General features: G+C 36.5%; 1 protein-coding gene across 1 annotated transcript in view; it reads right to left on the bottom strand.

The window, feature by feature from the left end:
- LOC125242026 (alkylglycerol monooxygenase-like) overlaps positions 1–14044 on the bottom strand; it is a 69289-nt gene that overhangs the window by 12584 nt on the left and 42661 nt on the right. The window contains exons 3-8 of the mRNA XM_048150729.1: positions 12117–12244; positions 10298–10449; positions 7586–7689; positions 2519–2681; positions 1903–2054; positions 872–1006 (exon numbers count right to left, since the gene is read on the bottom strand). Of these exons, the coding sequence (XP_048006686.1) occupies positions 872–1006; positions 1903–2054; positions 2519–2681; positions 7586–7689; positions 10298–10449; positions 12117–12244 (834 nt within the window). The remainder of the gene's footprint in view (positions 1–871; positions 1007–1902; positions 2055–2518; positions 2682–7585; positions 7690–10297; positions 10450–12116; positions 12245–14044) is intronic.

Here is a 14044-nt window from a genome sequence, read left to right as displayed (position 1 = left end):
TTAATACCTATTACAATTTTTTTTGTTACAGTTTTACTCGTCGAGGAAACGCTGGAAGATCTGCCCAGAAGCGTTCCTTAAACCAAAAGGCATGAAAGTAAATTCGAATGATCCGAACGGCGTGGTTATGGCTGTTTTGATAATAACCGGATTATAGTTTAATTTATAGTGGAGTTCGCGTTTGATTTGACAATATCATAGACAGGAACCCCACACGTATTTATAAAATGAGAACGAAACTCCGTTGAAGAAGGTGAAATTCGGTTGAGCTTTTCGGGAACAATTAATAGAGGTATATAAAGGTAATAGACCCAAATAGCTGTTGAACGGCTGATAAATATTTTTATCTTAAAATATCGCCCAAGTCTAAACGCAAAAGAAAGAGGGAAATTTATACAGTTTTCAAAAGAAATGACCCGTAAAATTTGATTTGAATGACTTTAAAGTTATCTTGACAAAGGTGGATTGCGTAGGCCAAATTGTTTAGGATCTTTTAAGTACTTCTAAAGTAGAACACTAAGTTTAAACAAGCTTTGTAAACATGTTTCATAATGGAGTACTTTTCTAACTTAAAATTACTTTACGCCCAACAATGTCTGTAACATTTAGTTTAGTTGGGTCGACGACGTGTGTTTTGACCGAAGTTAAAACAGATCTAATTTATATAAAATGGAAGACAGATTCTGCTATAAAAAAATATTTTCGTTATGATATCGATGGCTCCATCTACTCCATTCGCCCTTCAATCACCGAAAAGCGAATGGAAAATATCAATTGCCATTTCACAGATGAGTAGTTAGATGGCATTAGTTCCGAAAACTCACTAATAAACTTTATAACTATTTATTTATCGTTACTACTTGATACTCACATCTATTTTCTGGTCCTCATCCCCCAGCCTCGCCTGCCCTGGCTCCCAGCTCGGTCCCCAGAATATCGCCCTGAGCTTATCTCCAGCTGTTTCTAATCGCCGGAACTTCTCCACCACGTAGCCTGTGTAGAACGCCTGTCAAAGATGAATAGGTAAGTTTGTCAGGTTTTATAAACTAGGTCCCTATTGATAGTGCTTTGCTCACAATTTTTAAATATATTTACACCACACCAACTCGTATTTAAAGGCTATCTTGATTTTTCGAAAACAGATATCAAAATTGGCCCCGTGTGGTGACGGGTTAAGAATTTCACCACCCCCTTTCTTCCCATGGGTGTCGTAGAAGTCGACTGTGGGATATGGGTTAAATTGTGGGAGGTGGGGGTGTGGGATATGGGTTTTGTTGGCAACCTATCACTGCAATGTCACAATTTGGATTTCTTTCAACCCCTTTTTGCCAAGAAACTAAACTGAAACTTAGTATAGTTCATGTGCTCTGCCTACCCCTTTATTATTTAGAAATTTAGACATGTCCAACTTAAAGCATTAAATTGTGACGTAGGCGAGAGGCTAGCAACCTGTCACTGCAATGTCACAATTTCGATTTCTGTCAACCCCTTTTTGCCAAGAGTGGCACTGAAACTTAGGAGTTCATGTGCTCTGCCTAGCCTAATGGGATACAGGATACAGGAGTATGTATGTAGATATCAAAATTGAATTTTATCCACAAGAGTGGAAAGTAATTTCATACTTTTAACTTGATGTCTTAAGATAGCTGGTAGAATGTATCTATAAATGATGATTTTAAATCAAATATTTAATAAATTTGATTTCGTGTTTCACTTGGTGGCAAAGTTTGTTTATCCTTCGTCCTTGAAAATCTTCAAAACCGTTGCAGATACGACCCAGAATTTGTAAGAAGAAGAAAAACATAGGACTGATCCTATATCTGGTGTATGTAGCTTACGAGGCTACTCACATTTCATTTTGGAGGCGGCAAAAGGTCCTTAAAAATAACAACAATAACTAACCTGCAAATACAGGGGATTGAAAGACGGCTGGTTGTAGATAAGGCCGTAGACAATCTGGATCTTGTCTGTTTCAGGCCTAAAGGTGCCAAAGAGTCTGTCCCAGATGATCAGGACACCTCCGTAGTTCACGTCTAAGCAGTATTTGTTGCTACCTACAATAGAATGGAAATAAATTGAATAGGTTTTGATTTTGCAAATAATAGTGACATATTTCATAGCAGAGTTTCTACAACTTTTTGCACTCATGGACCACTTTCACGGTTCAAAAAATTCTACGGATTCCTGTCAGAAGATATTCTAAGAAAACAATTAAACATAGTTTTCGTTAAGTTCAGTAATTCAGTTACCGTGGACTCTGCAAAATCATGCTGCGGATACTTAAGACATCCATGTACTTTAGTCATAAAGTATGGTGATCTATTTTACAATTACAAAATAAAACAGATACTTATCTCGCGTGAAATTGAAGCAAAAGTTTTCTTTTCAACGGGTGCCAATACATCAGTTCAGTGGTTCTAATTCACAGGACCTTGTGAAAGAAATCGTCGGGGGCAAAATATGACTTCATATTATGCTTGGTTCATTTCCAGTGCAAGAAACAGAAAGATGATCTTACCATGATGTACTCTATGGTGGCTAGGTGTGTTCAGGACATACTCCAAAGGCCCAAGGCTCTTGATAGCTTCGGTGTGGATCCAAAACATATATAGGTAGCTGAACTGGTGGTGCATCACGAATTGGGCTGGAGGGATGGCCAGCGCCAGAGGGAGGTAGAAGATCTGTTGACAAAAAATAGTTTCTTTAATTTTTAGGGCATATTTGTCTTTTGATAAATGTTGATGTAGGCGACGGAACTACCAAACTCCGTGCTGCGCTGGCAGCCTGGCCGGTACGGATGCCGCTGCCAGCGCGCGTCTTTTGTTTTTTATACATATTTTTCAGTCTGTTATGTGTACAAATGTACAGTTTTTTTTATTATATTCTTTGCTTTTTGTATTATAATTATTCTTTCCTTTTCATTGTGCGTTGTGTACACAATTGTAATAAACTGTACAGCTGAAGTTTTTACGTGTGTTTCACCATCGGCGGCCCGACAGCTTACAGTAAAGTTGATGGATGAAGAGGGAGGGGTAAACCTAAACAACGATGGATGGATTGTGTGAAAGAGGATAATGAGTATACCTAGATATTTTTCTGGCATGAACGAAGTGACACTAGTGACTTCCTTCTATGATAACTTTTTACATGATTAAATAGATGTTCATCGATAACTTACATTATAATATGCCATTAATTAATAATTATATAATAATAAAATATTATGTCATTACTCATTGCCGTGACACTGAATCTTGAGTAGTTTGATGTGCTCTGCCTACCCTATTTAGGGAATATAGGATAGGGTTGAATTTGTTTGTATATAACATTAATGTTTTTTACAAACGTCACATGTTTGAAAAATAAAATGAACCATATTATTTTATTAGTTTACATAATTTCTTACACGATTATTCAAGACTTTAGAGAATTATTACTAGGGGTAATTTATCGATATTTTTTATTTTGTCTAGTACTAGCAACTTGGCGTTCGTGCCAGAAAAATATCTAGGTATAATAATGAGAAAGAAAGAAGTGAGTGTTGAGATGACGAAAGGTAAAGAATGGAAGAGGAAGACAAGTTGTACTGAACCCACATGACGTGGGATAAGGGTAGGAGGAAGAAGAGGAGGAGAGAGGTATTTTTCGTTAGTTCAAAAATGTTTTCTATGATAAATAATCTGTTGTCTGAGGTACCTAGAGGGAAAGGTACCAAGCGTGCAAGGAGCATTTTTGTCCACTGTCAGAACCCTTTTAATTTCATCTGGAATTTGTTCTTGTTTTATTTTCTTGTTTTATTAAGTACGTCAGTGTTTCCTGCATTATATAAGTACTAGCTAATACCTGCGGCTTCGCTAAAGTTAACTAACAATCTTCCACCCCCATTTTAGCGAAGTGGGGGGTTAGAAAGAGACAAAAAGTAGCCTATGTCACTCTCCACCCCTTTAGACTTATATTGACCGGGATATAGACCGTGATTACCTTTTTGATTTTTGTCGAGCTCCCGATATTTCGACGCAGTTGCATGCATCATGATCACGGAAAACATGCACGGGAAACATGATGCATGCAACTGCGTCGAAATATCGGGAGCTCGACAAAAATCAAAAAGGTAATCACGGTCTATATCCCGGTCAATATAAGTGAAAATAACCGTGAATCATTCAAAACTCTCCACCCCTTTAACTATCTCCGCTTAAAAAAATTACGTAAATTCGTCGACAGACACACACACTTTCCCATTTATAATATTAGTATGGATATAGCAACCAAGTAACATCTCGCACTCGTGAAGAGTAATAATATTCTTCCACTTTGTTGAACAGCCCCTTCAACTTGTAAGGGTTATTCGAAAAATATATTCATTTACTTGTTATTCAGTGGATAATTCTATTTGAAGATGTTGACCCTTGTCAGTTGTGACATTGGGCGTCTTCTAACCGAACATCTTTCAATGGTATACAAGTGATTTAAGAGACAAGCAGGTTCAACCCTAATCATACAATGGAATAATATAAGCAACTATTTACAGTCCGACTCAAAGTTTGACATGCGTCCAATATTCGATCTGGATATGATATCTCATTATGTGATGTGTTTTATTCTTAATCTAGTTTTTACATAGGATTGAATATTGATAATGATAACTTTAATTAAATTATAATATATGAGAAACTAAAACTAACTTAAATTATAATATTATGTCATTGTGAAAATGATGTTTTTGTTTTAAAGAGACCTCACTTTTGACACTGGCAGGTCGGATACATATCAATTTAGGGTCCCCCCACATCTAGCGTCTTGCGAGCGTCGCGTCGGGCCAACTGTATGGGCAAAGCCTGACGCCGCGTCGACGTCGACGCGACGTCTTTTTCCATACAGTTGGCCCGACGTGACGCTCGCGAGACGCTAGATGTGGGGCGACCCATAATTCATGTCTATGTCCAAAGCTATAAATCCTTACCTTTATTTTAAAAGTACTTTGCGTTTTGAAACTACTCACAACATTGTTAAAATGTTTATAAGAACAATCAATGAAGCTTAAATACTAAAATATTTTTAGTACAAATATATTAAAAAAGTTTAATATAAAATATTAAAAAGCCTTAGAATATCGAGAGTTTTTAGTTTTATAAGTAGATACTTTTTTAATATACTTAATTGATAAAACGTTTTCTTTACTTAATTTGTATTTTTTTAAACTGCGTAGAGTTTATAAAAGCGCAAAATTAACATCAATATCGAAATAAATAATGATTTTTTTATATTTTAAGATTATTAAGTAAAGTAATACCTACGATTTCGAGAATTAGGAGATTAAGTCTCATTTGAAACTTTATTATACATATGAGAAGCTTCATAAATCTCAGTGGCCTGCTTCACCACAGTGACAATAGGCTACTTGACCCTTTTTTAAAGTTTATCTTATATTATTACTTACTGTCCAATTAACCAAAAAAAATATCACTATATTTTATTATGACTTATAAACCGCAATAAATATTTTTAAAGAATACTTTTACGTAACCAGGCAAAAACAATATCAGCCATGTCATCTATAGTTTTTCTGTGAATGAAGTCATTCAGTGCAAAAACAACACTTTCTGACACTTTAAGTACGAGGCATAAAGGTCATTATGTCAGTGATAGATTTGACATGAATTCTATGACGTCACTACACGGCCGACAGCGTTTTCAGTGGCCAAAATAAAAACTCACATTTTTAAATTAAAAATACGTAGTCATCGTACACATTTAATACCCAAAATCATTAAATATTGGTTTCTTATGTCAAATATTACAGAAGACAATCATTTATTGTGCCAAATTAGATATGAGTCTAGTAGCCTATTGTCACCCGACAGTGACACTTTGCCAATCATTGACTGTTTAACAAGGAAATAAATTATTGAAGCTGAGTAAATTACTTATCAAATCAGAATTAAACATAGAATTGTCAGTGTCAATGTCACTGGTGGTGAAATAGGCCACTGATCGATTTGTGTGACGTTGGTCTATCTGTTAGCTGTGGTTGATGCAACTGGCCTTAATGGTAACCGAAAAAGTTGGACGTTTTACTAAACATACTCACATATACAATAAATTGCATTAGAAACTTAGTTTAAACTTGGATTTTGTTAAGGTGTACTCGGGTAATTCCGAACGTCGAAAACCGTCGGCAAATTCCGAAAAGGGACCCTTATTACTATGGAATCACGGGTGATTATCATTTGAATTTCGGAATTTTCCGACGGTTTTCGACGTTCGGAATTACCCGAGTACACCTTATGTTAAAAAATGGCTCAAATTTGATTGTGCGTTCCAATTTCACTTCAAGTTTGTGTGATAGATTAGGCAATTTACGTTTGTAATGAGTACTTTGACAACTAATTGTGTGCTTTGTTGAGAGACTTGAGATAATTAAACTCAAGGCATGAGTTTGTGAGAAAGGAAAGAGAACACAGTGTATATAATTATAATTATGCTCTGAGATGGATGTCCGTTAAGCCAGATGACTGTATACAGCAGTATAGAGGTGACGTATCTAGCTGCATTTTATATACAACCTGTTTTTATTGAATTCCGTTAACTTTAAGGGAAGATTCTTTAGATCAAATACAATTAATTTTTCTACTTGCGTCTTAACTGTTACGGTTATCGAGTTATTAAAAAAATTAATACAATTACGGAACATGACTGTGTGTGACTGCCTTTAACAATTTCTAATGTTATTTGTTTCGACATGTGCCGTCAATCACTTGACACTAACTTGAATGTTATTCTTAAGGGTCTCTCACACCAATAAATTCATTTATTATGTATGAAAATGATAAAAAAAATATTTTGAGAATTTAACTAAAAGTGATATACAAGGTGGTTCTTGATAATTAAATGGTATGAAATGAAGATGCTTACCTACGCATCGGAAACTGAAAGCATGCGTAATGCATGTTCATAACTTCATACTAACCAGCGATTTCTCATACACAAACAACAAATAACGTGTGTTATTTGTTGTATTTTAATATGCGCTCAAGGTTTGAAATAAATGATATTTTATTTTTTATTTTATTTTATTTAAAATGCGGCTCGATGCTGGTAGATGGGACTTCACCCATATTCTGTGATTGCATATAAATTGATTCGTGTAAAATTGTAACATGAGGAAACCGAAAGATTTTAACTACGCATTTCTGAAGACAAAATAAAAATAAAATGTTAAAATATGACGTCAAGCAAATATTGCGAAAAAAATTTTTTTTTGTGTAATTTTTATTACTTTTTATGGATTTATTTTCACATAAAAAGTAAATGTTATTCCTAAAATTGGCACTTAAAATAAAAATTTACATTTTCTTTCTAAAAATTTTTTTTTTGCAATGAGTCACTACATACTTTTTGATATATATCAACGAGGATAGTTAGATTTTGTCCGATAACGGCATCATCGCCATCAAAACAACGTTTTCTTCCGAAAAATATTGTTATTTTTTAAATGATTATAATTCTGAAAGTAAGCGAAATCCAGAAAAGTTTATATGACATTCAGTTTCCTCATGTGACACGGTGTATAGGCAATACTTACAAATCCACACCATCCCTGAAGTATGGATTGCCTGATGCCGACTCCCATGTTGAAGTCTTCAGATGTGTGGTGCACCTGATGCTGAGCCCATAATATGTGGACCTCTGAAAAAAAAGATACACTGTCAAGATTGTAAGTCCGTTTTTTCACTATCCGATCCGATATCGGATGTCGGAACGATTTCAATGGAAAAAAATCCAAGATGGTGCCTGTATGCCTGGATATCGGTCTTTCGAGAATAAAGATTTCTTTCAAACATAATGTCATAGAAAAAACAAGTAATACATTCTTTTTTTCGGCACGAGGCGACACGACGTTTAAGGATACCAATACCTATGTTATTTTCGGTGCTGTATTGTCAAAGGCTCGATTCATCAGAATGCGGGAACTTTCAAAGACTCGGGAAGTATTATTGGGAGGCGCTTTTGATTAAAATCGCAATACAGTCTGTTTTTAGACAGGGAAAATATCAGGAACTCATGTTGATGTCTTTTTATAAACAATACGGCACTCACATGCATTAGCAGTAATGGAAATATACCATTGGAAAATACTCTGAATTTGGAATTTTTTGTGTCTTGCGAGAAAATGCGATAAACCGATTTGATAGGCATCACAAAATAATGTCGATATTCGCTAGTTATACTGAGTTTTACAGCTTACGAATATTTTTAAGTAAGGAAAAGGATTTCTACAAGGACGATAGAAACTCAGGGGAATCGGCAAATCAAAGGATAGAAACTTGGAAAATTCTTGGTATTTCATCGGTCTTTTCTTTTTACTACACTTTGAAGGATTATAATTTGAGTATTACCGTCAAGAAAATTTCTGAATATGCAATAAAAGAAAACCGGCCAAGAGCGTGTCGGGCCACGCTCAGTGTAGGGTTCCGTAGTTTTTCGTATTTTTCTCAAAAACTACTAAACCTATCAAGTTCAAAACAATTTTCCTAGAAAGTCTTTATAAAGTTCTACTTTTGTGATTTTTTTCATATTTTTTAAACATATGGTTCAAAAGTAAGAGGGGGGGGACGCACTTTTTTTTCTTTTAGGAGCGATTATTTCCGAAAATATTAATATTATCAAAAAACGATCTTAGTAAACCCTTATTCATTTTTAAATACCTATCAAACAATATATCACACGTTGGGGATGGAATTAAAAAAAATATCAGCCCCCACTTTACATGTAGGGGGGGTACCCTAATAAAACATTTTTTTCCATTTTTTATTTTTGCACTTTGTTGGCGTGATTGATATACATATTGGTACCAAATTTCAGCTTTCTAGTGCTAACGGTTACTGAGATTATCCGCGGACGGACGGACGGACGGACGGACGGACGGACGGACGGACGGACGGACGGACGGACGGACGGACAGACAGACATGGCGAAACTATAAGGGTTCCTAGTTGACTACGGAACCCTAAAAACAGTGCGCGCGGAAGTAGTGAAACTTTCTAACATAACCTCAAAAACATTTTGTTAATTTACCGTCACGTTTTTGCGTTTAGTTACGTCCATATTTTTACTGTTTTAAATATTTTACATTACTATTTGCTCAATATTGAAAAACAAACATAAACTCATTTTGCACTCGATCTAAATATAAAACACAAACATTTCAACTAACCATTCCACCATTCAAAACCATTCTTGGCATTCTGTTCTGTCCAAAGACCTTTACAGGGGACAGCGCAATCACATTTTTTGCCATACTAAATTGAACCTTATCACTGAGACAGAAAGGTGATCGTATCAGACTAGCGAAAACGATCCACATGAGAGGGCATTGTTTGGGCTGGTGTGTCCCTCTCGCACGTGTGGCCAGTGTTAATGAGGTTGCCATAGTAGTAGTATTTTTATCTGTATATTACCTGACTTTATAACTTCATATATTATTTTAGTGTTATATTCAAACTAGGGTTTCGATATATTTTAAAGAATTGGCAAATAATTATAATGTAATTATTTTGATGCCATTAAATCAAAGATTTGTATAATTAAAGAATACCTTCAATTGGGTATTAGTAGATTTGGTAGTAACTTTGAAAATTGACTGGTATCCCCAATTTATGAGAGTGATGACGTCACTGAATAATGTTGACATTGTCAGTAAGTGCGAGAGGGACACCAGCCCAAACAATGCCCTCTCATGTGGACACACTTTTTGACCTAACTATTCATTCTGGTTTAACTATAATTACGTGGTTCTGTCACTCGCTGAGTGAATAAGTGAATGAATGGAATGAGTGAGTCGCGTTGAGACAAAATGTTACGCAACGAGTGAGCGGCATTCCACGCAAAGTAACAATGACTGAGTGTTACGCGCTGTCAGTTGGAAGTCGCATTAGAAGTTTCACTTCAATAAAATATCCCAAGTTATTAATCAATAATATTAATAATACAATAAGTGGGTCACTTACCATGGCATGCTCTGTGCGTCCAGTAGTAACAGAAATCAACTCTCAGCGCTGTTGCATACCAGGTTCAAACGTTGTCCTAGGGTAGCTACCACGCTAGCGTTGTCACAGGGTGGAGCTCCACTAGTCTGAAGTTGGTGTAATTGGTGATTGGTGATGTTGGTTAGTTGGCTTGTCTGTGGTAATTAGTATTGGCGGTAAGCGTATGGTTGGTGCTGTGGTGGTTGGTGGTAGCTGGTGATTAAAAGTGCAGCAGCATCCATGCGTTTGTTTTATAAAAATTAAATTACCGTGGCATGCTCTGTGCATCCAGTAGTAACAGAAGTCGACTCCTAGTGCTGCTGCATACCAGGTCCAAACGTTGTCCCAGGGTAGCTCCACTATTCTGAAGTTGGTGTATATCCATGTGTAGAGGTACGATTCTGCGCCTCGCCATAATATTCTGGTAACAAAAAAAAAATGTGGAATAAATATAAGATATTTTATATTTTTAATAAAAAAGCGCTGGTGGCCTAGCAGTAAGAGCATGCGACTTTCGATCCGAAGGTCACGGGTTCGTACCCCGGCTCGTACTAATAAGTTTTTCTGAACTTATGAGTGAAATGTCATTTGATGTTTGCAGGTCATTTTTCGGTGAAAGAAAACATCGTGAGTAAACCGGACTAATTCCGATAAGGCCTAGTTACTCTTCGGGTTGGAAGGTCAGATGACAGTCGCTTTCGTAAAACTAGTGCCGCCGAATCTTGGGATTATTCGTCAAAGCGGACCCCAGGCTCCCATGAGCCATGGCAAATGCCGGAATAACGTAAGAAAGATGATGATGATGATGATTTTATATTTTTAATGAGATAAATAAGATGCAAACGAGTAGACAGGTCGCCTGGTAAGCGATCATCACCTAATGGACTCCGGAAACTCTAGAAAGGTTGGGGGTGCGCAGTGTGCGCACTAATTACTACAGTGGGTATTAGGTCTCTTTGCTCTAGTGGGTATACCTAGTGTATTAAAAGTAGAGTAGGTAGATTATTTTAACTATTATTATGTTAACTATTAGATACTTAATTTTGCAAAATTTTACATACCGGCAAAGAGGAAGATGTATAGAACATACGTTATGTAAATACTTGACCGTCATTATTCGTTAGTAAACCCCTCAACAATGGTGAAAATGAATAATCTTTAAAAAAATCTTTTCATACTAAATTTTAAATTTATCACTGCGATAATTCTCTTTAATTCTGATTTATTACCACTTGAGTGCATAACGCTAGACCAATGAACTGAAAGAATCGCATCAATCACTGAACTTAAGTGTACAACGAAATGCCTGACCTTGAATACTAAACAGCACCCCTATCATGAGCTTGTGATGTTTTACAATTATATTACTCGACACTAAAAAATATTTTTTTTAACTATAAATGGGCCTACTCGTCGGAAATAGCTCGATGCGTAAAGGGCGTGTCGTGGCTATCTACTGTAACTGTAGTTACGGTAGATAGCCACAACTCGCTATGGCAAAAACTGAGTTACAGCAAAAAGCAAAAAGCTCGTACGAGGATTTTTTTTTACTCGGTAGGTAAAAACTTAAACTTGTTATGCGTATATCCTGTAACTCAAGTTACAGTACATAGGTATGACACGGCAGTCGTGGGCACAGACTAGCCGATGTGAAGAGCGAGCTGGAAACCGGCCGTGCGTCTAAGGCGATTTAGGCGGCGTGCGAACTCGGTTACATTGCGGGCTCTTGACAATTTTGCACAGCCATCAAATACCGCAATGTAATAAAACTCGTATGTGAGTTCTCGTACCGTCTAAATGGACTCAAAAAGTCTGATGGTGGAATGGGGACGGTGGAATAAGCTCATGCAGCTCTTCAACATACTCTGCGAAGTGCAACCTTTAATACCGATAGACTGGCGAATTTCTGCCGAATCATTTTGGATTCACTGATTGAAAAAATGTGGAAAAATTCAGCCCCACAAACGGAAACTTCCTAGAAATAAAACTACTACTAGATCTAGAGGTAGTCCCGTATCCGGCACAGGTACGCACGTGGTACGGCTAGCCGTTCGACGGGGTAGGGTTAGAAATTAATAGAGGAGATACCTGCCACATTCCTGCAGCAATCCGTGTGAGATGCTGGTGATCCCGTCGTTCAGTCTGATCCCGGGCTTGCCTTCCAGTCTTAACACTATGTGCTCCAGCACGATAAATATCAGGAAATACGGCCATGACTGAAAACAAAAGAAAAATGGTTCACTAAGGAGTTAAATAAGTACATAAATACATACAATCACGTCCGTATCCCATAAATGGGCAGGCAGAGCACATGAAACTACTCAAGTTTCAGTGCCACTCTTGGCATTAAGGGATTTAAAGAAACGAAATTATGCTATTGCAGTGACAGGTTGCCAGCCTCTCGGCTATACACCATAATTCCCACAGTCGACTTCTACAACACCCATGGAAAATGTGACTCGAAACATGTCATATTCATTTTAATAATATTTAATTATGTTAAGTAATCGAAATGCGGTATTACAAAAACACCTTTTCATAAGAATCTGTTAGCAAAAAAAATACTATACTTTTTGGCGCATTATCGGCATGATAATTATATCCTCTTAGGTTTGCTGACACAACAAAATATACATAAATAAATAAATATTGGGGACACCTTACACAGATCAACTTAGCCCCAAACTAAGCAAAGCTTGTATTACTAAGTACTAAGGTGCTAAGCGACGATATAAATACTTAAATGGATAAATACATACTAATATACATAGAAAACATCCATGACAGTAACAAATATCTGTGCTCACCACACAAATACATGCCCTTACCGGGATTCGCACCCAGGACCGCGGCTTAGCAGGCAGGGTCAATACCGACTGAGCCAGACCGGTCGTCGGTAAGCATTTCTATTGTCTAACATAAAATACAAGCCAAGGTCTATTGACCAGCTCTTTCCTAATCGATAGAACGAAACCTTAGTAATGAACACACTTTAAAATTAGGGTCACCGCCCCGTCTGAACTCAACGTTTAAGACTTTTTAATTAATTTGTAAATGCGTACTGAATATTAAGACAAAAGTAGACCTAAAAACTGATATTCCATACACATGTAGGACCTATTTTCCCCTTTGAAATAGAATCATCGTATAATCTGAAACATCATCATCCTCCTTGCGTTATCCCGGCATTTGCCACGGCTCACGGGAGCCTGGGGTCCGCTTTGACAACTAATCCCAAGATTTGGCATAGGCACTAGTTTTTACGAAAGCGACTGCCATCCGACCTTCCAACCCGAAGGGTAACTACTAACTAGGCCTTATTGGAATTAGTCCGGTTTCCTCACGATGTTTTCCTTCACCGAAAAGGGACTGTATAATCAGAAACATATTGTCCTACAATCTTAATGTATACTCGAAATAGCAACCACAACATTCGCCATCGTTTATAGTGCTCAGAATTTATGTTTGATAAAAGATAAATAATCATATAAGTAGTCTATCAGTAGGTACAAGTTTTTTTTTTTTTTTTTATAATTACCTACATCATAATACAAACTTAAACTAAAATTTACACATTTTACACACATTTTATATAATTGAAACCAAGGATTATTTATATGGGATGTACATAGTTCCTACTAAGAATCGTACTTCGATTTTTTGGCCGATGATTTTGATGATTGCCTATATTTTTTTTTTTTTCAAAATGTCTGTTGACGTGATAATATATCATGATTTTAAAATAAAAAAATATGTCAATTGTTCTTATAAAAAATAAAAACACGCAAAAATATTTGGGGAAATTATGATTTTGGCCACTTCAGGCTGCGAACAACGCCATCTAGTTTCAAGCCTAAAAGGTCACAGAAAGGCCTAAAGCCTAAAGGGTCAAAGGTACATTTCAGGGCGCTTTTTTGTACGGACTTTGTCAGTCCAGTATTAAGGTCAGTGCGGGCAAGACCGGCATACTTTATTTGAAATAAAGTTTGAGTGGACACTAGACTAATAAAGTAGTC

The sequence above is a fragment of the Leguminivora glycinivorella genome, unplaced genomic scaffold (assembly GCF_023078275.1).
Source record: "Leguminivora glycinivorella isolate SPB_JAAS2020 unplaced genomic scaffold, LegGlyc_1.1 Scaffold3, whole genome shotgun sequence".
In the NCBI taxonomy this organism is placed as follows: Eukaryota; Metazoa; Arthropoda; class Insecta; order Lepidoptera; family Tortricidae; genus Leguminivora; species Leguminivora glycinivorella.
This window is presented reverse-complemented; position numbering and strand designations above follow the sequence as displayed.